At 45.8% G+C, this 27,553-nt stretch overlaps 1 protein-coding gene across 4 annotated transcripts in view; it reads right to left on the reverse strand.

Moving 5' to 3' along the window:
- The window catches only part of SEMA5B (semaphorin 5B), a 750,739-nt gene that overhangs the window by 176,921 nt on the left and 546,265 nt on the right, over window positions 1-27,553 (reverse strand). For all 4 annotated transcript variants that reach the window (XM_063934055.1, XM_063934058.1, XM_063934057.1 and 1 more), the window contains one exon: window positions 26,719-26,926. In XM_063934055.1, the coding sequence (XP_063790125.1) occupies window positions 26,719-26,926 (208 nt within the window). The remainder of the gene's footprint in view (window positions 1-26,718; window positions 26,927-27,553) is intronic.

The raw sequence follows: 27,553 nt of genomic DNA on the forward strand, positions 1-27,553 counted from the left end.
ATAGCAACCAGACGTGTGCCATATAATATGACCACAACACTATTCCCGAGCAACATTTTTTAAATAATTTTTAAGTATAGTCCTCATGTGGGTGTATGAGATTTGTTCTTTCTCTTGTATATTACTGTATATGGGTAGGATTGTATATATAAATAGCTAAAATACAAGGCACAAACCATGGGCTACAGCATGAGTAGATTATACAACATGGGTAGGTAACACAGCAAAGAAAGGTTATACAGCAAGGGTAAGTTGTACAGCTGGGGCAGGTTATACAGCAAGCTTAGATTGCAGCGGCAGGTTATACAGCAGGAAAGGATTATACAGCAAGGCAGGTTGCACAGGTAGATAATACAGCAGGAGCAAGTTATACAGCAGGAGTGGATTATACAGTATGTACAGTTTATACTGCACGAGTGGGTTAGACAGCAGCAGAAGATTATGCAGCAGGAGAATTTTCTACAGCAGTGACATATTATACAGCAGGTCTACTAATACAGGAGCAGGTTATACATCACAGATGAATTATACAGCAGGGGAGGATTTTGCAGTAAGGGTTAATGAGGCAGCAGGGGCAGATTATGCATCAGAAGAAGAATACTGTATATATTAGGGTCAGGTTATATACAGCAGGGCTAGAGTGCACTGCAGGGGTAGATACTACAGCAGGGACAGATTAGAACGAGAAGTATGTTATACAGTAGAGACAAATTATACAGCAGGAGTTGGTTATACACCAGGAGTTGATCATGCTCCAGAGCAGATTATACAGCAGGGCTAAATTATATTGGGAAGAAGGTTATACAGCAAGGCCAGATTATACAGGATGCGTTTAGCATCCCGATGGATGGGATGCCGGCGGTCATGTGACCGATGGCTGAATCCTGGCAATACTCCGGCTCCGGAAGACCGACATCCAGAAGGTAAGTATTGGGCAACTGCTAGGGCTAGGACCTGGCGGGAAGGTGGAGGGTAAAGATTAGGCACTGGGAGGGGGGGAGGGTGGAATTCAGCTCTAGCCGCCATCCCCCCAGGTTTAGTCCTAGCTGCCGCTCTCTCCGGAGAGTTAGGTTTAGGGAAGGGGGGTGTTCTAAAAATAGTTACCCCCTCTGACGTCGGGATCTTCAATGTCGAGATGACGGTGGCCACTAGCATCCTGACGAGCAGTACACCATACCGAACCCGATTATACAACAGGAGATACTTATACAGGTTGAGTATCCCATATCCAAATATTCCGAAATACGGAATATTCCAAAATACGGACTTTTTTGAGAGAGAGATAGAAATAGTGAAATCTTTGGCCCTCATTCCGAGTTGTTCGCTCGGTAAAAATCTTCGCATCGCAGCGATTTTCCGCTTAATGCGCATGCGCAATGTCCGCACTGCGACTGCGCCAAGTAAATTTGCTATGTAGTTAGGATTTTTACTCACGGCTTTTTCATCGTTCTGGCGATCGTAATGTGATTGACAGGAAATGGGTGTTACTGGGCGGAAACAGGCCGTTTTATGGGCGTGTGGGAAAAAACGCTACCGTTTCCGGAAAAAACGCAGGAGTGGCCGGAGAAACGGGGGAGTGTCTGGGCGAACGCTGGGTGTGTTTATGACGTCAAACCAGGAACGACAAGCACTGAACTGATCGCAGATGCCGAGTAAGTCTGAAGCTACTCAGAAACTGCTACGAGGTGTGTAATCGCAATATTGCGAATACATCGTTCGCAATTTTAAGATGCTAAGATTCACTCCCAGTAGGCGGCGGCTTAGCATGAGCAAATCTGCTAAAATTCACTTGCGAGCGAACAACTCGGAATGAGGGCCTTTGTTTTTTGATGGCTCAATGTACACAAACTTTGTTTAATACACAAAGTTATTAATAATATTGTATTAAATGACCTTCAGGCTATGTATATAAGGTGTATATGAAACAAATGAATTGTGTGAATGTAGACACACTTTGTTTAATGCACAAAGTTATAAAAAATATTGGCTAAAATTACCTTCAGGTTGTGTGTAGAAGGTGTATATGTGACATAAATGCATTCTGTGCTTAGATTTAGGTCCCATCACCATGATAGCTCATTATGGAATCTAATTATTCCAAAATACGGAAAAATCCGATATCCAAAATACTTCAGGTCCCAAGCATTTTGGATAAGGGATACTCAACCTGTATTGCAGCATTAGGTAATACAATGGGATCTGTATGTAATACCGCCGCGGATGCCGAATGTGAGTATACCGACATCGGCATCCTGAGCGGTGTAATGCCGGCAGGGGGGCGAGTGTAACGAAGCCCCTTGCGGGCTCGGTGGCAAGCTACGCTCACCACAGGATCTATTCTCCCTCTATGGGTGTAGTGGACTCCCATAGAGGGGAAATCACCTACCTCGCCGGTATACCGGTGTCAGTATGGTCACCTAGTTGGGATCATGGCATCGGTATTGTGACAGCCGGGATCCCGACGAGCGGTATGCTGACCGCATACCAATACAACAGGGGTAGATAATGCATCAGAGAAAGATTGTACTGCAGAGGGTCAAATATGCAGCTAGGGCAGATTATACAGAGAAATAGGTTATACTGTTCTTGTTTATATAGCAGTGGGTGGTATTGTAAAAAATAAGAATTTACTCACCGATAATTCTATTTCTCGTAGTCCGTAGTGGATGCTGGGGACTCCGTAAGGACCATGGGGATTATACCAGAGCTCCCAAACGGGCGGGAGAGTGCGGATGACTCTGCAGCACCGAATGAGAGAACTCAAGGTCCTCCTCAGCCAGGGTATCAAATTTGTAGAATTTAGCAAACGTGTTTGCCCCTGACCAAGTAGCAGCTCGGCAAAGTTGTAAAGCCGAGACCCCTCGGGCAGCCGCCCAAGATGAGCCCACCTTCCTCGTGGAATGGGCTTTCACTGATTTAGGATGCGGCAAACCAGCCGCAGAATGCGCCAGCTGAATTGTGCTACAAATCCAGCGAGCAACAGTCTGCTTAGAAGCAGGAGCACCTATTTTGTTGGGTGCATACAGGATAAAAAGCGAGTCAGTTTTCCTGACTCCAGCCGTCCTGGAAACATAAATTTTGAAGGCCCTGACTACGTCCAGTAACTTGGAATCCTCCAAGTTCTTAGTAGCCGCAGGCACTACAATAGGTTGGTTCAAGTGAAAAGCTGATACCACCTTAGGGAGAAACTGGGGACGAGTCCTCAATTCTGCCCTATCCATATGGAAAATCAGATAAGGGCTTTTACACGACAAAGCCGCCAATTCTGACACACGCCTGGCCGAAGCCAAGGCCAATAACATGACCACTTTCCAGGTGAGATATTTGAGATCCACGGTTTTAAGTGGTTCAAACCAATGTGATTTTAGGAAACTCAACACCACATTGAGATCCCAAGGTGCCACAGGAGGCACAAAAGGGGGCTGAATATGAAGCACTCCCTTTACAAAAGTCTGAACTTCAGGCAGTGAAGCCAGTTCTTTCTGGAAGAAAATCGACAGAGACGAAATCTGGACCTTAATGGAACCCAATTTTAGGCCCATAGTCACTCCTGACTGTAGGAAGTGCAGAAAACGACCCAGCTGAAATTCCTCTGTGGGGGCCTTCCTGGCCTCACACCACGCAACATATTTTCGCCAAATGCGGTGATAATGGTTTGCGGTTACTTCTTTTCTGGCTTTTATCAGCGTAGGAATGACTTCCTCCGGAATGCCCTTCTCCTTTAGGATCCGGAATTCAACCGCCATGCCGTCAAACGCAGCCGCGGTAAGTCTTGGAACAGACAGGGCCCCTGCTGTAGCAGATCCTGTCTGAGCGGTAGAGGCCATGGGTCCTCTGATAACATTTCTTGAAGTTCCGGGTACCAAGCTCTTCTTGGCCAATCCGGAACCACGAGTATCGTTCTTACTCCTCGCCTTCTTATTATTCTCAGTACCTTTGGTATGAGGGGCAGAGGAGGGAACACATAAACCGACTGGTACACCCACGGTGTCACTAGCGCGTCCACAGCTATCGCCTGAGGGTCCCTTGACCTGGCGCAATATCTCTTTAGCTTTTTGTTGAGGCGGGACGCCATCATGTCCACCTGTGGCCTTTCCCAACGGTTTACCAACAGTAGGAAGACTTCTGGATGAAGTCCTCACTCTCCCGGGTGTAGGTCGTGTCTGCTGAGGAAGTCTGCTTCCCAGTTGTCCACTCCCGGAATGAACACTGCCGACAGTGCTATTATGTGATTTTCCGCCCATCGGAGAATCCTTGCGGCTTCTGCCATCGCCATCCTGCTTCTTGTGCCGCCCTGTCGGTTTACATGGGCGACTGCCGTGATGTTGTCTGACTGGATCAGTACCTGCTGGTTTTGAAGCAGGGGTTTTGCCTGACTTAGGGCATTGTAAATGGCCCTTAGTTCTAGAATATTTATGTGCAGGGAAGTCTCCTGACTTGACCATAGTCCTTGGAAGTTTCTTCCCTGTGTGACTGCTCCCCAGCCTCGAAGGCTGGCATCCGTGGTCACCAGGACCCAGTCCTGTATGCCGAATCTGCGGCCCTCTAGAAGATGAGCACTCTGCAGCCACCACAGTAGAGACACCCTGGTCCTTGGAGACAGGGTTAACAGTTGATGCATCTGAAGATGCGATCCCGACCACTTGTCCAAGAGGTCCCACTGGAAGGTCCTTGCATGGAACCTGCCGAATGGAATTGCTTTATGAAGCCACCATTTTTCCCAGGACTCGTGTGCAGTGATGCACCGATACCCGTTTTGGTTTTAGGAGGTCTCTGACTAGAGATGACAGCTCCTTGGCTTTCTCCTGCGGGAGAAACACTTTTTTCTGTTCTGTGTCCAGAATCATCCCCAGGAACAGTAAGCGTGTGGAAGGAACCAGTTGTGACTTTGGGATGTTTAGAATCCAGCCATGCTGTTGTAGCACTTCCCGAGATAGTGCTACTCCGACCAGTAACTGCTCCCTGGACCTCGCCTTTATTAGAAGATCGTCCAAGTACGGGATAATTAAAACTCCCTTTTTTCGAAGGAGTATCATCATTTCTGCCATTACCTTGGTAAACACCCTCGGTGCCGTGGACAGTCCAAACGGTAGTGTCTGGAATTGGTAATGACAATCATGTACCACAAATCTGAGGTACTCCTGGTGAGGACGGTAAATTGGGACATGCAGGTAAGCATCCTTGATGTCCAGGGATACCATGTAATCCCCCTCGTCCAGGCTTGCAATAACCGCCCTGAGCGATTCCATCTTGAACTTTGATTTTTTTATGTATGTGTTCAAGGATTTTAAATTTAAAATGGGTCTCACCGAACCGTCCGGTTTCGGTACCACAAACAGTGTGGAATAGTAACCCCGTCCTTGTTGAAGTAGGGGCACTTTTACTATCACCTGCTGGGAATACAGCTTGTGAATTGCCTCTAGTACAGCCTCCCTGCTCGAGGGAATTGTCGGTAAGGCCGATTTGAGGAAACGGCGGGGGGGAGTCGCCTCAAATTCCAGCTTGTACCCCTGAGATACTACTTGAAGGATCCAGGGATCCACCCGTGAGCGAACCCACTGATCGCTGAAATTTTTGAGGCGGTCCCCCACCGTACCTGGCTCCGCCTGTGGAGCCCCACCGTCATGCGGCGGATTTGGAAGAAGCGGGGGAGGACTTTTGTTCCTGGGAACCTGCTGCGTGGTGCAGTTTCTTCCCCCTTCCTCTGCCTCTAGACAGAAAGGACCCGCCTTTAACCCGCCTGTTTTTCTGGCTTCGAAAGGACTGCACCTGATACTACGGCGCTTTCTTAGGCTGTGAGGGGACATGGGGTAAAAATGCTGACTTCCCAGCTGTTGCTGTGGAAACAAGGTCTGAGAGACCGTCCCCGAATAACTCCTCACCCTTATAAGGCAAAACTTCCATGTGCCTTTTAGAATCTGCATCCCCTGTCCACTGCCGAGTCCATAAGCCTCTCCTAGCAGAAATGGACAATGCACTTATTCTAGATGCCAGCCGGCAGATCTCCCTCTGTGCATCTCTCATGTACAAGACTGAGTCTTTTATATGCTCTATGGTAAGCAATATAGTGTCCCTGTCCAGGGTGTCAATATTTTCTGACAGGGAATCTGACCAAGCAGCAGCAGCACTGCACATCCACGCTGAAGCAATAGCTGGTCTCAGTATAACACCAGTGTGTGTATATATAGACTTTAGGATAGCCTCCTGCTTTCTATCAGCAGGTTCCTTTAGGGCGGCCGTATCCGGAGACGGTAGTGCCACCTTTTTAGACAAACGTGTGAGCGCTTTACCCACTCTAGGGGGAGTTTCCCAACGTGACCTATCCTCTGGCGAGAAAGGGAACGCCATTAGTAATTTTTTTGAAATCACCAATTTCTTATCAGGGAAAGCCCACGCTTCTTCACACACTTCATTTAATTCTTCAGATGGGGGAAAAACTATTGGTAGTTTTTTCTCCCCAAACATAATACCCTTTTTTGAGGTACCTGGGTTTATATCAGAAAGGTGTAAAACCTCTGTCATTGCCTCAATCATGCCACGAATGGCCCTAGTGGACATTAAATTTGACTCATCGTCGTCGACACTGGTATCAGTATCCGTGTCGACATCTGTGTCTGCCATCTGAGGTAGTGGGCGTTTTAGAGCCCCTGATGGCCATTGAATTGCCTGGGCAGGCACGGGCTGAGAAGCCGGCTGTCCCGTATTTGGCCTGTCGTCAAATTTTTTATGTAAGGAGTCGACACTTGCACGTAATTCCTTCCATAAGTCCATCCACTCAGGTGTCTGCCCCGCAGGGGGTGACATCACATTTATAGGCATCTGCTCCGCCTCCACATAAGTCTCCTCATCAAACATGTCGACACAGCCGTACCGACACACCGCACACAGGGAATGCTCTTAAAGGAGACAGGACCCCACAAAAGCCCTTTGGGGAGACAGAGATAGAGTATGCCAGCACACACCAGAGCGCTATATAATGCAGGGACTAACTGAATTATGTCCCTTATAGCTGCTATAATATTTACTGCGCCTCAATCTGTGCCCCCCCTCTCTTTTTTACCCTTTTCTGTAGTGTAGACTGCAGGGAAGAGTCAGGGAGCTTCCTTCCAGCGGAACTGTGAGGGAATAATGGCGCCAGTGTGCTGAGGGAGATGGCTCCGCCCCTTTTTCGGCTGAGTTTTCTCCCGCTTTTTTCTGTATTCTGGCAGGGGTAATTACCACATATATAGCCTCTGGGGCTATATATTGTGGTTATTTTGCCAGCCAAGGTGATATTATTGCTGCTCAGGGCGCCCCCCCCCAGCGCCCTGCACCCTCAGTGACCGGAGTGTGAAGTGTGTATGAGGAGCAATGGCGCACAGCTGCAGTGCTGTGCGCTACCTTGGTGAAGACTGAAGTCTTCTGCCGCCGATTTTCCGGACCATCTTCTTGCTTCTGGCTCTGTAAGGGGGACGTCGGCGCGGCTCCGGGAACGAACACCAAGGACGGGTCCTGCGGTCGATCCCTCTGAAGCTAATGGTGTCCAGTAGCCTAAGAAGCCCAAGCTAGCTGCAAGCAGGTAGGTTCGCTTCTTCTCCCCTTAGTCCCTCGTTGCAGTGAGCCTGTTGCCAGCAGGTCTCACTGTAAAATAAAAAACCTAAAATATACTTTCTTTCTAGGAGCTCAGGAGAGCCCCTAGTGTGCATCCAGCTCGGCCGGGCACAGAAATCTAACTGAGGTCTGGAGGAGGGGCATAGAGGGAGGAGCCAGTGCACACCAGGTAGTACCAAATCTTTCTTTTAGTGTGCCCAGTCTCCTGCGGAGCCGTCTATTCCCCATGGTCCTTACGGAGTCCCCAGCATCCACTAGGACGTTAGAGAAATGTCGATCTGTACATTGTTGACAGTTATAGAAACAGAGAAATATAGAATGTGACGGCAGATAATAACCGTTTGGCCGATCTAGTCTGCCCAAGTACATACACATACTACGGTTATTTTTTGTTAGGCGCAAATTTAACATACCAGTATATTTTTGGACTGTGGGAGGAAACCAGAGTACCCAGAGGAAACCAACGCAAGCACATGGAGAATATAAAAACTCCATATAGTTAGGGCCATGGTAGTAATTGAACCCATGACCTCAGTGCTGTGAGGCACTAATGCTACCCATTACATCATCCATGCTGCCTGTTATGATGTTGACAGTGATAAAATGTGAAGGGTTAGGATTAGGTCTAGGCACTAGGGTAGGGTTAGGCATACTCACTGCTGCAAGCACCGCAGGATCCGCCGGAAGAGCAAAACATGGCTGGAGATGTCAGACCAGGGTAAATCGCCACTAGAACATCAGGGACATTTTGACGACTTTCAAATCATATCGCCATTTCATCAGTGTTGACGTGATGAATGTTGACAAAATATACCACACACCACCAGGGGTAGATTATACAGCAGCAGGTTATACAGTCAAGGTTATGCAGCAGAGGCATACTATAATGCATGACCGCATTACTGAACGCATTTGATAATTTTTTTTTAAAGTTTCCCATTAACAATATAAACTCTTTGTGTGTGTGTGTGTGTGTGTGTGTGTGAGCGATGTGTATATTATATATATATATATATATATATATATACATACACATACACACTGCTCAAAAAAATAAAGGGAACACTTAAACAACACATCCTAGATCTGAATGAATGAAATATTCTTATTAAATACTTTGTTCTTTACATAGTTGAATGTGCTGACAACAAAATCACACAAAAATGATCAATGGAAATCAAATTTATTAACCCATGGAGGTCTGGATTTGGAGTCACACTCAAAATTAAAGTGGAAAAACACACTACAGGCTGATCCAACTTTGATGTAATGTCCTTAAAACAAGTCAAATTGAGGCTCAATAGTGTGTGTGTGGCCTCCACGTGCCTGTAAGACCTCCCTACAACGCCTGGGCATGCTCCTGATGAGGTGGCGGATGGTCTCCTGAGGGATCTCCTCCCAGACTTGGACTAAAGCATCCGCCAACTCCTGGACAGTCTGTGGTGCAACGTGGCGTTGGTGGATGGAGTGAGACATGATGTCCCAGATGTGCTCAATTGGATTCAGGTCTGGGGAACGGGCGGGCCAGTTCATAGCATCAATGCCTTCGTCTTGCAGGAACTGCTGTCACACTCCAGCCACATGAGGTCTAGCATTGTCTTGCATTAGGAGGAACCCAGGGCCAACCGCACCAGTATATGGTCTCACAAGGGGTCTGAGGATCTCATCTCGATACCTAATGGCAGTCAGGCTACCTCTGGCGAGCACATGGAGGGCTGTGCGACCCCCCCAAAGAAATGCCACCCCACACCATTACTGACCCACTGCCAAGCCGGTCATGCTGGAGGATGTTGCAGGCAGCAGAACGTTATCCTTGGCGTCTCCAGACTCTGTCACGTCTGTCACGTGTTCAGTGAGAACCTGCTTTCATCTGTGAAGAGCACAGGGCGCCAGTGGTGAATTTGCCAATCTTGGTGTTCTCTGGCAAATGCCAAACGTCCTGCACGGTGTTGGGCTGTAAGCACAACCCCCACCTGTGGACGTCGGGCCCTCATACCACCCTCATGGAGTATGTTTCTGATCGTTTGAGTAGACACATGCACCTGTCTGGCTTGCTGGAGGTCATTTTGCAGGGCTCTGGCAGTGCTCCTCCTGTTCCTCCTTGCACAAAGGCGAAGGTAGTGGTCCTGCTGCTGGGTTGTTGGCCTCTTACGGCCTCCTCCACATCTCCTGATGTACTGGCCTGTCTCCTGGTAGCGCCTCCATGCTCTGGACACTACGCTGACAGACACAGCAAACCTTCTTGCCACAGCTCGCATTGATGTGCCATCCTGGATGAGCTGCACTACCTGAGCGACTTGTGTGGGTTGTAGACTCCATCTCATGCTACCACTAGAGTGAAAGCACCGCCAGCTTTCAAAAGTGACCAAAACATCAGCCAGAAAGCATAGGAGCAGAGAAGTGATCTGTGGTCACCACCTGCAGAACAACTCCTTTATTGGGGGTGTCTTGCTAATTGCCTATAATTTCCACCTGTTGTCTATTCCATTTGCACAACAGCATGTGAAATTGATTGTCAATCAGTGTTGCTTCCTAAGTGGACAGTTTGAGTTACATTGTGTTGTTTAAGTGTTCCCTTTATTTTTTTGAGCAGTGTATATATATATATATATATATATATATATATATATATCTCAGCAAAATATGCGGCTTGTGCAAAAATAAATAACACCAACATGTATAGTATCAACATTTCAATATGAAATTCAGGATATCCGGTCTATAGATCTACACTAAAAAGGTCTACAGTCAATAGGTCGACCACTGATGATCGACACATGGCTTTTAGGTATTTTTACAACTTTTGCGCTATCTACTATCCATGACACAAACTATTACCTTTAGTGACTTTGTGTAACCGAGCCCGAAGAGTGGCGAGCCATGCGAGGCCGCATTTCATAAAATTGATTATCCATGTCACAAACTATCACCATTAGTAAGCCCGAAGCGTGGCGAGCAAAGCATTTAAAAAAAATGGGGTAAAAAATGTTTCAAAACACAAAACACCCCAAACATTTTTTGCATATGTCGACCTTTTGACTGACGATATTTTTGACCATGTCGACCTTTTGACCCTGTTGATCTTTTGACTTTCGACCTAATGACTGTCTATCCTTTTAATGTCTATTTTCTGTATCAGAACCGAAATTCTGGATACATAACATAAAAACATGTGTTGTCTTACCTTATATCCCCACCACTGTGCATGGGGATGCTCAAAGCAACATGTGAGTGCCGGTCCACTGGATTTGTGTATTTATATATTTTTATATATATCTATATATATCTATATATATATCTATATATATATATATATATATATATATATATGCGCAACTAGGTAAAACATAATGCCCCCAATGTATTCCACATAAATGTGTAAAACAATTTTTACAGGGTCTGAGGAAGAAGCAGAACCATCTAATGGGCACATTAAAGGCCTACTGTCTTGAATCATGAGTGGGTTAATTTGAAAGCTGGCACTGAGTATTTCAGAGCTTTGGCTCATCTCCTGACCCCTGGTACTGCCAGCTACCTCCTCTGTGAATGCAGTTCCGTTTTGGAATCTCTTTCTGGCTGAACTTCTCACAGACCTGTAACACAGCATTATAGGACCAGGTGGGAATAACGGAGATCTGTTCAAAAATGTGCTAATCTTAATTGAAAATCGTACCTTGTGGGCATACTATGCAAACCTCAAGGAGACACACGCCTACTGTAATGCTTAAATGCTAGAGGCTTATTCTAATATTCTAGATCTATAAGTTTATTACAGAGTAACATAAACATTATACTGAGTAAACCTCAGTCCAGTTCTAAAATAGAATAAAAACATTTCCCTCCTCCTCTCTATGTGGACACCCTCTGAACCACCTTTTACAGATGTGTGGTCATACATTATTCTGCAGTCGCGCAAAACAGCCCCTCACACGCCAGGTCCCATGCAACTCTGCTAGCACCAGGCATTTATTTCTATTGCCTTTTACCCGAAAATGAATGTTAGTCACAATATGTTGCAAGTAGGATGCACCAGGAGACTGTGCTGATTCATTTGATTAATCCGAGTCTGAATCTACTATGATGCAGTGGCCACAGCTCAGTCACGCACATACAGTATACACAAGTGTTGCATTGTGACTAAGACGTATTTCAAGTAAAAAAACGCAAAAAAGATGCCTTAAGCTGGGACCTAACAGCTCACACACTCTGAGGCTACTTGTATCAGGACACACATACAGTACACAAATACAGTATAAATACAGATACTGTATTGTGGCAATATCAAGATAGATGGAGATAGTAAGCGATGGATTCTGTGTGGGGCTGGAGGGATCAGCCCATACAGGGAAGAAAGAGGAGGACTGACCACATCTAAGGGCTGTTGAGAGGAGACAGACCAGGAGAGGCTGTCCTGAGTACAGAGGCCAGGTGGACTGAGAAGCCAGAAGCTAAGCCTTCCATACGACTAAACACGAGTGCATATACCATTAAAAAAAAGTTCTTAGTACATATGAGTGCTTGCTCTTGAAAGACTCTCACGTAGCCTAGCGATGCCCAGTGTGTTGGATCTTGGACCAAACATGACTCTTAGTAAATTTAAGACTGATTCTTTATAACAGGATCTATCTTCTATATATGTCACACTTTGACTACTTGGCACGTTAAGACCTATATGGATTGGTCAGTATAATCATGTACCAGGATGTAGCTTAAATCTAATTCATAAGATCTTGACTGTAAATAAGGTTAGTCCTGCAATTCATCACAAGTATTGACATTAATGTTCCTGTAACTGACCCGATGCATCATTTAAATCTCTCATCCCTTTGGGCACACGTTAATGAAGGTTTTTAGTAAAGTTTACAATTCTCAAAAAAACAAAGCGGCATAACACAGATAAAAGGCAAAGACTCATGGTCTCCACATTTATTGTCCGTTATATAAATCTAAACACCCCAAGCCCACTGACAGCTTGTACATTGAAAACTGGGGCTAGCCTGTAAACCAAAGGCTTAACCAAAAGGATTGGTCAACCAAAGGGCGTATTTGCTGTTGCATGGTATAGTAAGAGTGTGATCTGTGTGATAAAAGGCCTGTGACATAGCTAGGTTTAAATAAACAATCCCGCCATTCATTACTCTCACATAATAAGTATTTGGGTCACAGTCACTTTTCTGCAGACAGATTCCTGGCAGAGGGACCACACACATCTCATTATTACGCGGTATCCAGAGAAACAAAATCTGCTTCATATCCTCTAAGATCACGCACCAGGCTTGGCCTTCGTCACTTGCGAATGAGAAATCAGCAGTACGGAGAGGAAATCTTGCAGGAAAGATGTGGGGAAAGTGTCAGCTAATCATTGAGTGCAGAATGTGAGAAACAAACAGGAACTTTACCCTAACAAGATGGAGTCTAGGGACTAATTACCAATTGGTTACACTGGCCTGGCAGTCTGAAATCAGCTCTGATAGGGCTTCCCATTTTCTGGGTTACCTTAAATTATCCTCATAGTATATTTTAAGAGGGTATTTGACTAGGGTCTGAGCACTTTATTTGATTTCATCTCTATTTACTGCCCATCTATCTGTATGCAGTATATCAAATAACTAGAATGGTCACTACAGCAGAGAATATTTCAAGAGATTAATCTTATGCCCTTGTGGGAGTGACCTTACATACTGTTATTGTTTTAACGTTGAACAGGACTGCATGCAACAAGTACAGTGACATGATGTTAAGGGGGAAATGAGGCAGCTGGTAGCCACAGACTGAGCAGTATATAGTGGAAGGAGCAGATCCTACAACAGCGCAGCATCGAGTGGGGTGATTCAGAGGTGGATGCAGTTTCCCCCGCAGCTGCATCTTTAAACACAGTTTCTGTGCAAAAATATGTACAGTAAAAGCTGCAGACGGTGTCTTGTATAACAGACAGCCACACACTGAGAGTTATACAGTAGAAGGAGCAGGCTACACAGCAGCAAAGAGTGTATTAGGAGGTGAGAAATGTGTTACTGAGGTCAGGACTGCATGTCACAAGGGCAGTGGTATGATGCAAGGAGATTGGAGGTAACAGAAAGCCACACAGAGTTATACAGTAGAAGGAGCAGGCTACACAGCAGCAAGGAGTATCAGGAGATGAACGATGTGTTTCTGAGGTCAGGACTGCATGTCACAAGGGCAGTGGTATGATGTGAGGAGAAAGGAGGTAACAGAAAGCCACACACAGAGTTATACAGTAGAAGGAGCAGGCTACACAGCAGCAAGGAGTATCAGGAGATGAACGATGTGTTTCTGAGGTCAGGACTGCATGTCACAAGGGCAGTGGTATGATGTGAGGAGAAAGGAGGTAACAGAAAGCCACACACAGAGTTATACAGTAGAAGGAGCAGGCTACACAGCAGCAAGGAGTATCAGGAGATGAACGATGTGTTTCTGAGGCCAGGACTGCATGTCACAAGGGCAGTGGTATGATGTGAGGAGATTGGAGGTAACAGAAAGCCACACACAGAGTTATACAGTAGAAGGAGCAGGCTACACAGCAGCAAGGAGTATCAGGAGATGAACAATGTGTTTCTGAGGTCAGGACTGCATGTCACAAGGGCAGTGGTATGATGTGAGGAGAAAGGAGGTAACAGAAAGCCACACACAGAGTTATACAGTAGAAGGAGCAGGCTACACAGCAGCAAGGAGTATCAGGAGATGAACGATGTGTTTCTGAGGTCAGGACTGCATGTCACAAGGGCAGTGGTATGATGTGAGGAGAAAGGAGGTAACAGAAAGCCACACACTGAGTTATACAGTAGAAGGAGCAGGCTACACAGCAGCAAGGAGTATCAGGAGATGAACGATGTGTTTCTGAGGCCAGGACTGCATGTCACAAGGGCAGTGGTATGATGTGAGGAGAAAGGAGGTAACAGAAAGCCACACACAGAGTTATACAGTAGAAGGAGCAGGCTACACAGCAGCAAGGAGTATCAGGAGATGAACGATGTGTTTCTGAGGTCAGGACTGCATGTCACAAGGGCAGTGGTATGATGTGAGGAGAAAGGAGGTAACAGAAAGCCACACACAGAGTTATACAGTAGAAGGAGCAGGCTACACAGCAGCAAGGAGTATCAGGAGATGAACGATGTGTTTCTGAGGCCAGGACTGCATGTCACAAGGGCAGTGGTATGATGTGAGGAGAAAGGAGGTAACAGAAAGCCACACACAGAGTTATACAGTAGAAGGAGCAGGCTACACAGCAGCAAGGAGTATCAGGAGATGAACGATGTGTTTCTGAGGCCAGGACTGCATGTCACAAGGGCAGTGGTATGATGTGAGGAGAAAGGAGGTAACAGGAAGCCACAAACAGAGTTAAACAGTAGAAGGAGCAGGCTACACAGCAGCAAGGAGTATCAGGAGATTAGGACTGCATGTCACAAGGGCAGTGATATGATATGAGGAGAATGGAGGTAGCAGGAAGCAACACACAGAGTTATACAGTAGGATGAGCAGGCTACACAGCAGCAAATAGTATATCATCCCCTCCAACTGTACCTTTTTGGCCGGTACAGTACCCTTTTTTTATAGGCTGTACTGGCCAAAACAGACTTTGTACCGATTTTTGACTCACCAAATTCCCATTGAAAGTATAGGAAAGGGGGCGTGGTCACATCCCCTTTACGCCCCCTTTCCTAATTTGTACCGTTTTTTGAGTGTAAAATGTTGGATGGTATGGTATATTAGGAGATGAGCAATGTGTTACCGAGGTCTCAGGTCAGGACTACATGTCACAAGGGAAGTGATATGATATGAGGAGAATGTTGGTAGCAGGAAGCCACACACTGAGAGCTATATACTTAAAGGAGAAGACTACACAAGCAACACTAAGTATATCAGGGATGAGTGATGTATTAATGAGGATAGAACTGTGGGGGTGATTCAGACCTGATCGTAGATGTGCTAAATTTAGCACAACTACGATCAGCTTCCCTGACATGCATTGGGATGCCCAGCACAGGGCTAGTCCGCCCTGCATGTCAGGCCCTACCCTGCCGCAGAAGGACAAATGCATTGCACAGCGGCAATGCATCGATAGAGCGACCTCTTCTACTTCCTCAACGCCCAGACCTCCTCGTTCAGGGCCCTTGTGTCTACCCGGACCTGGCCAGACTGACTTTGATGGCGTGGCTCTTGAAGCATAACTCCTGAGGGCCAAAGGATTCTCCAAGGAGGTTATCCAAACTATGCTAAAGGCCCGAAAACCGGCATTTGCATGGATATATTACAGGGTCTGAAATTCTTACTTCACCTGGTGTGCTGCTAAGAATTACGATGCATACAAATTCGGAACTTCCAGAATTCTGGCTTTTCTGTAACAAGGCCTGGACTTCGGCCTTCGGCTGGCCTCCCTCAAGGTTCATATATCTGCCTTGTCAGTGTGGTTTCAGAAAAAAATTGCGTCTATTCCTGACGTTCATACTTTCACTCAGGGTGTTTTACGGATTCAGTCTCCCTACTGTATGTCCCTCCTGTGGCTCAATGGGATCTGTCTGTTGTCCTGAATGCCCTGCAAGAGTCTCCATTTGAACCTCTTGAGTCAGTGGACCTTAAATAGCTCACGGTCAAGGTCCTGTTCCTACTGGCTATTGCCTCTGCTAGGAGGGTGTCAGACCCAGGCGCTTTGTCCTGTCGTCAACCCTTCCTGATATTTCACCGTGACCGGGCAGTTCTTAGAACTCGCCCTGGTTATTTACCAAAGGTGGTATCATCTTTTCAACTAAACCAAGAGATTGTGGTTCCGACCTTCCTCTCTTCTGGTTTGTCCTCCAAAGAGCGGTCTTTGGATGTGATATGGGCTCCCCGTATATACGTGGAGAGGAATGCCTCTATCTGGAGGTCAGATTCCCTTTTTGTACGGTTTGGTTATCACAAATGTGGCTTGCCTGCGAATAAGCAATCCCTGGCCAGATGGATTAGAATGGTGAATGCACAAGCTTAAGCACAGGCTGGACTCCCAGTTCCTGCTGCTATTATTGCCCATTCTACTCGGTCTGTTGGACTTTCTCGAGTGGCCCACTGTGGTGCGTCCACTGAACAATTGTGCAAGGCGGCTACGTGGTCCTCAGTGAACACGTTCATTAGGTTATATGCCTTTGATACTTCCGCCTCCCTTCCTTTGGACGCCGGGATCTCACACCCGCTAAGGCGCGTCCCCTCCCTTGAGGAACTGCTTTAGGACACCATCCAATGTTTACCTGTGGAAACCAATGTACTCTGCTGCAGATGTTTCTGCACCCAATGTACTCTGCACCCGATGTTTCCCTGTGGAACCCAATGGACGTTGCAGAAAGAGAATTAACAATGGTAAGTCTACCATAAATCTTCTTTTTTGCATGTGTTTTTTCTTAGAGGAAATTAAACAAATTTTGTGTCTAACACAACAAAAGGCTGATAGCGTGCAATAAGTCACATGCTAACATGAAATGTTAGCCACAGTGTTTGGAAATTGCTGTTCAATAGCATCAACCATGAGGCAGCCATATGGCATGAAGACGTAATTCTAGATATAATTGTTGCTGACTAAGAATGTATTACAATATATACGAGTACTCTGACAACGCCTCCCTCTACTCACTCCCAGAATTCACCTCTCAACCAAAACTCATTTACAAGAGAATAGATTCCAGCCATTCAGATGTTATAAATGATAATTTAAGCAAAATTTTCTCTTAATCTGCTCTCTGCCGTCTGCCAAACATTAAGGGGTCTCTATTGTCTTCCTGACAGTCCAGTCTGGCCGAGACTTCAGAATATCCTCCACGTTCTGTTAAATATTCCGCTGCAGAAATATCTGCGGCAGGTTGTCAGGAAGGCATTTCTCTTGTGAAATCCCAACCTTCTCCTGTCCTGTAACATCCATCATTATTAATAGAATATTCAAAGTATGAGTACGCAGGCTGACTTGACAGCGATGTGTGGAAGAGTCTGAACTGATTCTAGCTACTTGTATAAAGCCATGATAGGAGCCCCATACGAAACAGCCAGCATTTCTTTCAACATGGATAGTGTAGCCTGTGTATGTAGAAGAACTTGCTACTTGCTTATGTCATTTTAGATGATGTCACGCCTTATAATAAGAGCTGATTACTGTGGGCCCAAATACTTCAGTAAACCCAATATATTTACTTAGATGTCTATATGCTTACTCCGCTTTAGCTCATAATACATTTCCTTAAATCAGTAGCGGCTCTTGCCCCGGGCAAGCAGGACTTTTGCCCGGGGTGCTGCATCTATGAGGAAGCTGCCGCATGTTCCACGGGCGCCTGGAGCCGGAGCGCCATGTTAATTGACCTGAGCACAGCGCAGCCAGCGCTAACCCTCCCTCATTCCCACTTTCCCATAATGCCGTGCGCACCGCATGGAGAATTCAGGAAGGAGGCGTGCACTGAGCAGAGCGCGCGGCCTGTAGCCAGCACGGCATGATCAGGGCAGCTTGCTTCAGCTTCTGCACTGCATTCCACTGACGGCAGCAGCTGCGCCTGCACTGCATGCACCCTACAAGAACGCCCATGTCAGTAAAGTAATGCTCTGGTGCAAGGCTTCGTGGAAATTACGTTTGTAAAACATACTGCGTATGCACAGAGCAGTGAGACTTTGTATGCGCACAGGCAGCACAGAAAAGGTAAGAAAGCACAACACCATCCTGAACCTAGCTTATCCCAGTTTTATGCTATCATAAGATAGTAATAAAACATAATAACAGTGGCAGCAGTGCAGCACTGCCATGATACTTAAGTCCTTTCACACTCGGATAGAGCCCTATATGTACAGTAGATGTGATAAGTGTCAGTGTATATTGAGATTAGGTAATACACACATGTAGTGGTATATCCAGTAGCGGATCTTGCCATGGGCAAGCAGGACTTTTGCCCGGGGCACCGCTGTCCCGAGGGTGCTGCCGCTGTGGCAAGATCCGTTACTGGTGCCGTGCGGTGCGCAATTATGACATCATTGTGCTTCGCGCGCCATTGTGGGAGTGGCCGTAGACACTAGAGGTCATAATTGACCTCTAGTGTCTGTGCGGTGCTATGGGAGAGACATCATGAAGTCCCATAGATCCAATTATTTTTTTGGTAATCGGCACTACTGGGGGCACAACTACTGGGAGCACAACTACTGGGAGCACAACTACTGGGGGCACAACTACTGGGAGCACAACTACTGGGGGCACAACTACTGGGGGCATAACTGTGACCACGCTCCTTCCCCATGAAGCCAAAGGAAACTATCGCCCTGGGCGCCACGAGGTCTAGAACCAGTCCTGCCTTATATGTTGCAGCAAAATCTTGTGGTCCTAGACTATTCTTAGATAAAACAACAACAACCTGAGTTGTTCTACTGTGTCAAAAATAATTTCTGATCACATGGGGATGTTTAGACATATGCTTCAAACTGTGCGATCAATGTGTAAAATTCTGTTAAAATTCATAATCATCATTTACTACCACTGCAGAACGGTGGCAATCTGCTGTACGTCACAGCAACGGATCAGATGTCTCACTAGCACATTTCCAACAATATTAAATAATCCTCAGTATGTTGCATTGTTTTCTGTCCACATGCAGTATAGTACTAGAAAAACCACACAATACACATATAAGCAAACCTGTGATTCCAATGTAAAGCTGCTTTACCTCCCCAGGGAAATATTTTATAAGCAGACTGATCCCCTCTGAGATCGTTGTATTTTATATTATAAAAGCAGAAGAACTCTGGGAAAAACTACTGCATGTAGTATTGTAGCTCAGGCTCCAGCTGAGGGAAAGGCCACCGTAAGAAGTATTTTCCTAAGGGGTAATGCAGCTTTAACCATATGATATACCAAGCAGTAAATATATTTTAATGAAACACAAAATATTGCAATGTATATATTATAAACATGAAACAAATACAATAAAAATATAACACGGTGAGATCCTTGCTATGCCCGATTTTGACTATGTGATTTCCCTTGAACTCCCCCAGTGCCCAGATAGCACAGATTTTGACTATCTGTACTCTCAATTTTGTCTATGTACGATGTTGACTAAGTGCTAATTTTGACTATGCTTTGTACTAGGTAGTACACTAGATAGCCAAGACTGACTTTCCTGCACAGTCTATGTAGCCTTATGATACCGACCCCGCGGGCAGAGCCGGCGCAAGCCGCTCACCAAAGGGATGCAGTGCAGGGAGGCACCAGGTGCTGCAGCGGCGCTCTCCCTGCTCTGCATCCCTGTACTGAGCTGATGTCCCCTTGCTGCTGCGCCTGTCACACTTTATGACAGGTAGTGGCGCCGGCAGCAAGAAGCCTCCTCTTTCCTCCCCTGTGTCAGGGCAGTGTGCGGACCTAAAAGGGGGCGGAGCTACATGGAACGGGGGTGGGGTGGAGCTACACAGGACCAGGCTGAACAGGATGATCTGCTCCAGCTCCGGCCTGCCAGACTTCCTTAGGTAAGATGATGGAGGGAGAGTGAGTGAGTGAAAGTATGTGTGTATGTATGTGTGTAATGTGTGTATGTGTGTGTGTGTTTGTGTGTATGTGTGACTGTGCGGCATAATGCGTGTAAGCGTCACTGGTAAAGGGGGCGTTGCGTGTGTAAGCGTCACTGCTACAGGGGGCGTTACGTGTGTGTAATCGTCACTGGTTCTGTGGGGCGTTACGTGTATAAGCGTCAATGGTACAGGGGCATTACATGTGTACGCGTCACTGATACAGGGGGGCATTACGTGTGTAAGCGTCACTGCTACAGGGGGAGCGTTACATGTGTAGGCGTCACTGGTACAGGGGGGCATTACGTGTGTAAGCGTCACTGCTACAGGGGGGCGTTGCATGTGTAAGCGTCACTGGTACAGGGGCGTTACATGTGTACGTGTCACTGGTACAGGGGCGTTACGTGTGTAAGCGTCACTGCTACAGGGGACGTTACGTGTGTAAGCGTCCTGGTACAGGGGGCGTTACGTGTGTAAAGATATGTACACGTGGTGATATAAATCTGTAAGATTTTGACTATATAGTCAAAATCTTATGAAAAGTTAGTGCATATCTCAAGGTGCTGGGCGGCTTGCAATACAGATTCGATCCCGATGCGCGCTCCCGTGGGTCGGTAACATAAGGTTAGATAGTCAAGATTGACTTGCCTGGACAGTCTATCTAGTGTAGTATAAAGTATAGTCAAAATTGGCACTTAGTCAAAATCGTACATAGACAAAATCTCAAGCATAGACAGTAAAAATCTTTACTATCTGTGCTATCTGGGCTAGGAGGGAGTTCAAGGGAAATCGCATAGTCAAAATCGGGCATAGCAAGAATCTCACCGTGTGTACACACCGTGAGCGTCAATGGTAAAAGGGGCGTTGCGTGTGTAAGCGTCACTGATACAGGGGCGTTATGTGTGTATCGTCACTGGTACAGGGGGGCGTTACGTGTGTAAGAGTCACTGCTACAGGGGCTTTACGTGTGTAAGCGTCACTGCTACAGGGGGCGTTACATGTGTAAGCGTCACTGGTACAGGGGGTGTTACGTGTGTAAGCGTCACTGGTACAGGGGTCGTTACGTGTGTAAGCGTCACTGCTACAGGGGTCGTTACGTGTGTAAGAGTCACTGGTACAGGGGCGTTATGTGTGTAAGCGTCACTGGTACAGGGGCGTTACGTGTGTAAGCGTCACTGCTACAGGGGGCGTTACATGTGTAAGCGTCACTGGTACAGGGGGCGATATGTGTGTAAGCGTCACTGGTACAGGGGCGTTACGTGTGTAAGCGTCACTGGTACAGGGGTGTTACGTGTGTAAGCGTCACTGGTACAGGGGGCGTTACATGTGTAAGCGTCACTGGTACAGGGGGCGATATGTGTGTAAGCGTCACTGGTACAGGGGCGTTACGTGTGTAAGCGTCACTGGTACAGGGGTGTTACGTGTGTAAGCGTCACTGGTACAGTGGGCGTTGGGTGTGTAAGCGGCACTACTAAAAGGAGCATTATGTGCATACGTGTCACTGCTACAGGGGGCATTATGTGCGCTGTCCCTTTGTAAAGTATGGGAGGGCGCAAATTTATAGTTTGCAGGAGGGCGCCCAACACCCTAGCACCGGCCCCGCCCGCGGGTGTGCGCATCGGGATCGAATCTGTATTGCAAGCTGCCTAACACCTTGAGATGTGAACTAACTTTCCTTAAGATTTTAACTATATAGTCAAAATCTTACAGATTTATCTCTCCGTGTGTACACACCTTAATGTCTCTGTGACCTCACATTTCATACCATGCAACACAAATGTGCATGAGAATGAGTCAATATCAGAGATTCCAACCACAAAACTAATATCACAACCCAACTGGGACAATTACCTGGGTGCAGCCATCAGACCAGCGGCTAAATGTGATGGCCTCCGAAATCCGGAGGTCCGTGAATTTTGTGCCAGTCTGCCCGTTTTTTTTTTAAACAGCAATCATTTACAAGGCAAAACCAACCAAAGGACAGACTTGCACAAAAATCCTGCACCTCCAGATATCGGAGGCTATTATACAGTATTTAGCTGCAGAGATGGAAATAAGTTTTGTGTCCTGTGCAATATACTGTATTTTAAATGTATTTGAAAATTGGGCTGTGGAGTTGTGTAATCCTGTACAGGAAAATCTGTAGTACAGCAATGCCAAATGGTCTCTACATCGTGCAAATAGATTAAGGACTAACAGTGCTCCTCATTTTGGTTTCCATAAACTAGAACAACCATGGGCCTCTCTGTGGCTTTGCCAGCGTGAGTCTGCACATATTAGAGAGCTAAGCACCCAGGTTCTGCTATAATCAAATATACTCAAGGTGCAAACACATAATCCTGCCACATAAGACTTTGTGTACCAGGGATGTTATAAAACAACGAGCGGACACAATGTACTGTACAGCCTGTGACACTGCTGTTGTGGGAAGAAACTTATGGATTTATGATCTTGTATGTAGATGTTTATACTCATGTCTCCTAATTCTAAGTGTATAAAATAGCTTGTGTGTTGCAGTAAGAGGAGAATTCTTAGTGCTACTGTGCAATCATTAGATGGATCCTCAGAAATCTGCTATCTGCAATACTCCATATCCATCAGACTGCATTTACAGAGCAGAGAAGTTACTCTACATTAAGGGCTATCTTTAAATAGATATATGCTATACATATGTTATGCATGTTGTTAACGTGTTTAGATGGCTCTGCGTGTAATCCCGGTTTAGTGCCGGCATTGGGGGAGGGGGGGGGGGGCAGGAGCACGCTGCATCGGGGCTAATTAAGCAGCACCCGGCGGACCAATTAGCTGCGGTAAATTACCATGGATAAGATTACAAAACAATGCAGAACAGGACAAGGTTTGAATACTGTACATTGTTGCATCAGCAGTCAAAACACCCAAATAAACAGCAGGGTGGCTGTACTGAAAGGCTTGGTGCTGTTGCTAGCAGTGGGTAGGAGATGATGGTATAAGTGAGGGAAGGAAAAGCACAGGAGGGAAGAGGGCCCTGCTTGCAAGAGTTTACAGATAACTATATAGCAACAGTGTATCTATGGCTGAACAGTACAGCTATGGCAGACAATATAGGAACATTGTATCCATGACTGACAGAATGGTATCTACTGTATGGCTGACAGTTAAATAACACAGTTGTTCTCAAACTGTGTGCCGTGGCACACTGGGGACTTGGTGATCCAGGACCAAATCAAATTATTTATGTAATAGGTGAAACCAGTGCTGGTGGCTGTCAACCATAAAATATGTGGACAAACAGAAGCAAATCTTGTTCCTCACTACACAGTTGAACCTAAGGAGGACAGATAAACACAATTTACTTAATGTAATATTTCTTTCTAAATTTCTCAATAAGAAACTTTTGGCCTAGGGGGGACGTGAAAACAATTCTGATACTCTAGGGCGCCGTGATTCAAAAAAGTTTGAGAACCACTGAAATAACAGCATATCTATGGCTCATAGCATAGTAGCCCCGTTTGTATGGTTGATTTAATAACAGTGTATCTATGGCTGAAAATTTAGTAACAGCTTAACTTTGGCTGACTGTCAAGTTACAGTGTATCTATGACATACTGTATTGTAACATTGTATCTCTTGCTGAATAATATGGAAACAGTGAATCTATGCATATTTTTTGCAAAAGTCAAATAGATGAACCAGGCCAGATGTTTTAACAGTAGGCCTGTATAATGAAACAATGGATCAGGGTCCAGGGAACCTCCAAAGCAGAATCATAGAAAAAAAATGACAACGTTTCCTCCTATCTAGAAGGAAACCTTGACACTTTGAAATATTACCCTAAGGAAGATGGTGATGTTGAAATGGGGAGGCAATCATGAGACCGCCTGTCGGGATCCCGGCGCTCATAATGCCGATGTCATAATCCCAACACGCGGTGGAATCCCGCCGCCGGAATACCGTCGCCACAGACTTTCTCCTTCTGTGGGTGTCCACGACACCCATATAGGGAGAATATAAGCTGTGGCAAGCGCAGCGAGCCACCGTGCCTGCAGCGTGGCGAGCGCAGAAAGCCCACAAGGGCCTATCTAGAGCTCGCCCCGCTGCCGGTATACTGGCGGCCGGGATGCCACTGTCGGTATCTTGACAGCCGACATCCCAGACGCCTGTAAATAATATGTATTCCGTTGAAATGTGTTACTTGATGTAAGTGGTTTGACCTGCTTACCAGTATTCTGATTACCCATCTGGGCTTTAAGGTCTAGGAGACTGCTTTGAAGGTTTCCGGGACCCCGAGCCACACGATTGTTATCAGATAAGTATTTTTTTTAGAATACTTACCCCACCTATCAAATTGGAAAGACATCCTATTTGTGACAAGGACTGAGAAATAGATTACATAATCCTTTCTTTTTTTTATTTGAAGATAAAGAAATAGAAAAAACAGACATCTGGCTGAAACATCTGGCCTGGACTGTTGAAAAAATATTAATTTAAGCAATATATGATGGTGGTTCAATAAGTAAGGTACCAAGACCTTTCACATGTGTAATGTTCTCTAATTGATTCTAATTTCCTACAAGACCAGAGCAGGTAGACCACTGCTTCCTCTCACAGCCATTAGATTGCGCAAGACTGTTGTAAGCGGTCGGGGATGGCGGAAACATGGTCATACACTGAAGTGCGCAGTGTGGTCAGATTTCTGCGTCTAAAGGGCACATTAGCAGCTGAAATTCATTGACAACTTGTCGAGGTGTACGGTGATAACGTAATGTCACAGAAACAGGTTTGGGTTTGGTGCACTGTCTGTGGTGGAGGTGCTTGGCTGACCAGCTGCTTATCTTGAACATCTGCCCTGCCATTATCAAAGGCAGTACACCAAACCCAAACCTGTTTCCATGACAGTAACTGATATGAGATGCAGTCTAATGGCTGTGAGGGGAAGCAGTGGTCTCCCTACTCTGGTCTGGTGGGAAAATAGAATGAAATAGAGAACATTACACACTGGAGAGGTCTTGTTACCTTACTTCCTGAACCACCCTCACAGATGCGCAGACCTACCTATTTTATTGTGTCTTATGTGTATTAATGGTCTGATACCACCATTGTTGGTCTAGTAGCTCTGGTATTTTGTGCAGTGGTGTTATTGTTGTTTTAGCGGATCTATGCATGATGGTATGGCAATCATGTACCTATGGTTGACTGTATAGTAACAGTGTATACTGTATATGGATGACACTATTTTGACAAAATGTATAGCTTAACGTATAGCTCGAATGTATCTATGGAGACATTATAGTAACAGTGTAACTATGGCTCACACAGCAGTAACGTATTCACGTATGTGCCACTGACAGCACATTAATGGCAAAGATCCGTCTGAGAACTCACACCGGGAGTTTACTGAACACCGAATTAGTAGAAATTAGATTTTGCCTGGTAAGTCAGCTGAGCTGCAGATTAATGACTACAAATGAAGTGTCTCTAGATTTTGTAGAATGACCTCACAGCACCAAAGGCCTGCAGCAGAAATGGAAATAAAATTCTGCAGGATGTGACAGAGAATTCATGAGAGGAGTTGCACGGAGAACTCTTCCACTACTAAGTGACCATTGTGACACTACACAACCCATCCTAAAAATGGTTTCTGATGCTTCACATTAATACACTGCAGAAAAAATTAACGCATATACCACCTTAATACAACCATACCAGCCATACCACATTGATACAACCATGGCAGTCAAAAGACCTTAATATACATGCATCTCATACCAAGTTAATACAACCTTGCTTACCATTATTATTATCCTTTATTTATGTGGTGCCACAAGAGATCCGCAGCGCCCATTACACAGTACATAATCAAATGAGCAAACATGAAAACAGCACTTACAGTTCAAGACAATATAGGACAGCATACCCTCCAACAATTTACACATAAAAATCGGCACAAATTCAAAAAGGGGGCGTGGCCACGGGTAAAGAGGCGTGACCACGCCCCTTTTCCTATACTTTCAATGGAAGTTTGGAGAGCCAAAAATCGGTACAGACCATAAAAAAAAAGGCACTGTACCTGCCAAAAAGGTACAGGTGGAGGGTATGGGACAGGTATAGAAAACCCGGGGTAAGGTGCCATCAAAGGGAGTATGGAGTATAAGATAGTATAAGTAAGAAAAGGAAAGGCACATGAGGAAAGAAGTCTCTGCTCTTGCGAGTTTACAATCTAAAAGGTGAGGGGCTAACAGACTGGGGTGACACAGAAGGGGTAGAACATACAACCCTTATACAGCCATCCTACTTTAATAGACTTTTCTGCATGTCCCCACAAGCCTTAGTAGAAGCCTATCTTTATACCACTTTAATAATGCCACCCATACCACCTTAATACAACTGTCCAGCCATACTACCTATAATCTAAGCTTCCCTCATAAACATGAGACAAAAAAACAACATATTACTAAGTAAACAATTCAGAAACAAAATGCAAACATTCTTACTGAATGATAAAAATGTCACTGTATGAAAATGATCCCATTCATGAGCCTCACATCTCAAAGATAAATCACTCTATATACATCACATCCAATCACACACTGCTTTCTGTGCACCATCCAACATGGTTTCCTAACTTACCCTTCTGTCCGGTACATGGAGCACCTCTCCAGGGGCACTTTCAGGACTCCATGGTTTAAACCCACAAAGAGAGATCGGTTACTATGCAGTATCTGTAAACTCAGGATGGCTTCTTGCTGGCTGCTGGGCAAAATATGCATCTCTTCCAGGTAACAGCTCCTCAGACTGCGGTTGGCCGTGGACAGAGCCTTAAGGATGGTGCCGTGTTCTGTGAAGAGGGATGTAGAGAATATGCAGCAAATTATACTGTATTGACTGTCTCTATATAAAAATCTCTGTAATGGACAATGGGGGTCATTCCGAGTTGTTCGCTCGCTAGCTGATTTTAGCAGCATTGCACACGCTAAGCCGCCGCCATCTGGGAGTGTATCTTAGCATAGCAGAATAGCGAACAAAAGATTAGCAGAATTGCGAATAGAAAATTCTTAGCAGTTTCTGAGTAGCTCGAGACTTACTCCTACATTGCGATCAGCTCAGGCCGTTTAGTTCCTGGTTTGCCGTCACAAACACGCCCTGCGTTCGCCCAGCCACTCCCCCGTTTCTCCAGACACTCCCGCGTTTTTCCCTGACACGCTTGCGTTTTTTAGCCAACGCCGGGAAAACGCTGAGTTACCACCCAGAAACGCCCCTTTCCTGTCAATCATTTACCGAACACCAGTGCGACTGAAAAGCGCCGCAGATGCTACAGCAAAACAGCTAAGTTTTTAGTAAAATAACTAAGCGCATACGCTCTGCGTAGCTTGCCCATGCGCAGTTAGCGACTAATCGCGGTATAGCGAAAATCGGCAACGAGCGAACAGCTCGGAATGACCCCCAATGTTACAACGTTACAGTT

This window comes from Pseudophryne corroboree, chromosome 7 (assembly GCF_028390025.1).
Source record: "Pseudophryne corroboree isolate aPseCor3 chromosome 7, aPseCor3.hap2, whole genome shotgun sequence".
Taxonomy (NCBI): domain Eukaryota; kingdom Metazoa; phylum Chordata; class Amphibia; order Anura; family Myobatrachidae; genus Pseudophryne; species Pseudophryne corroboree.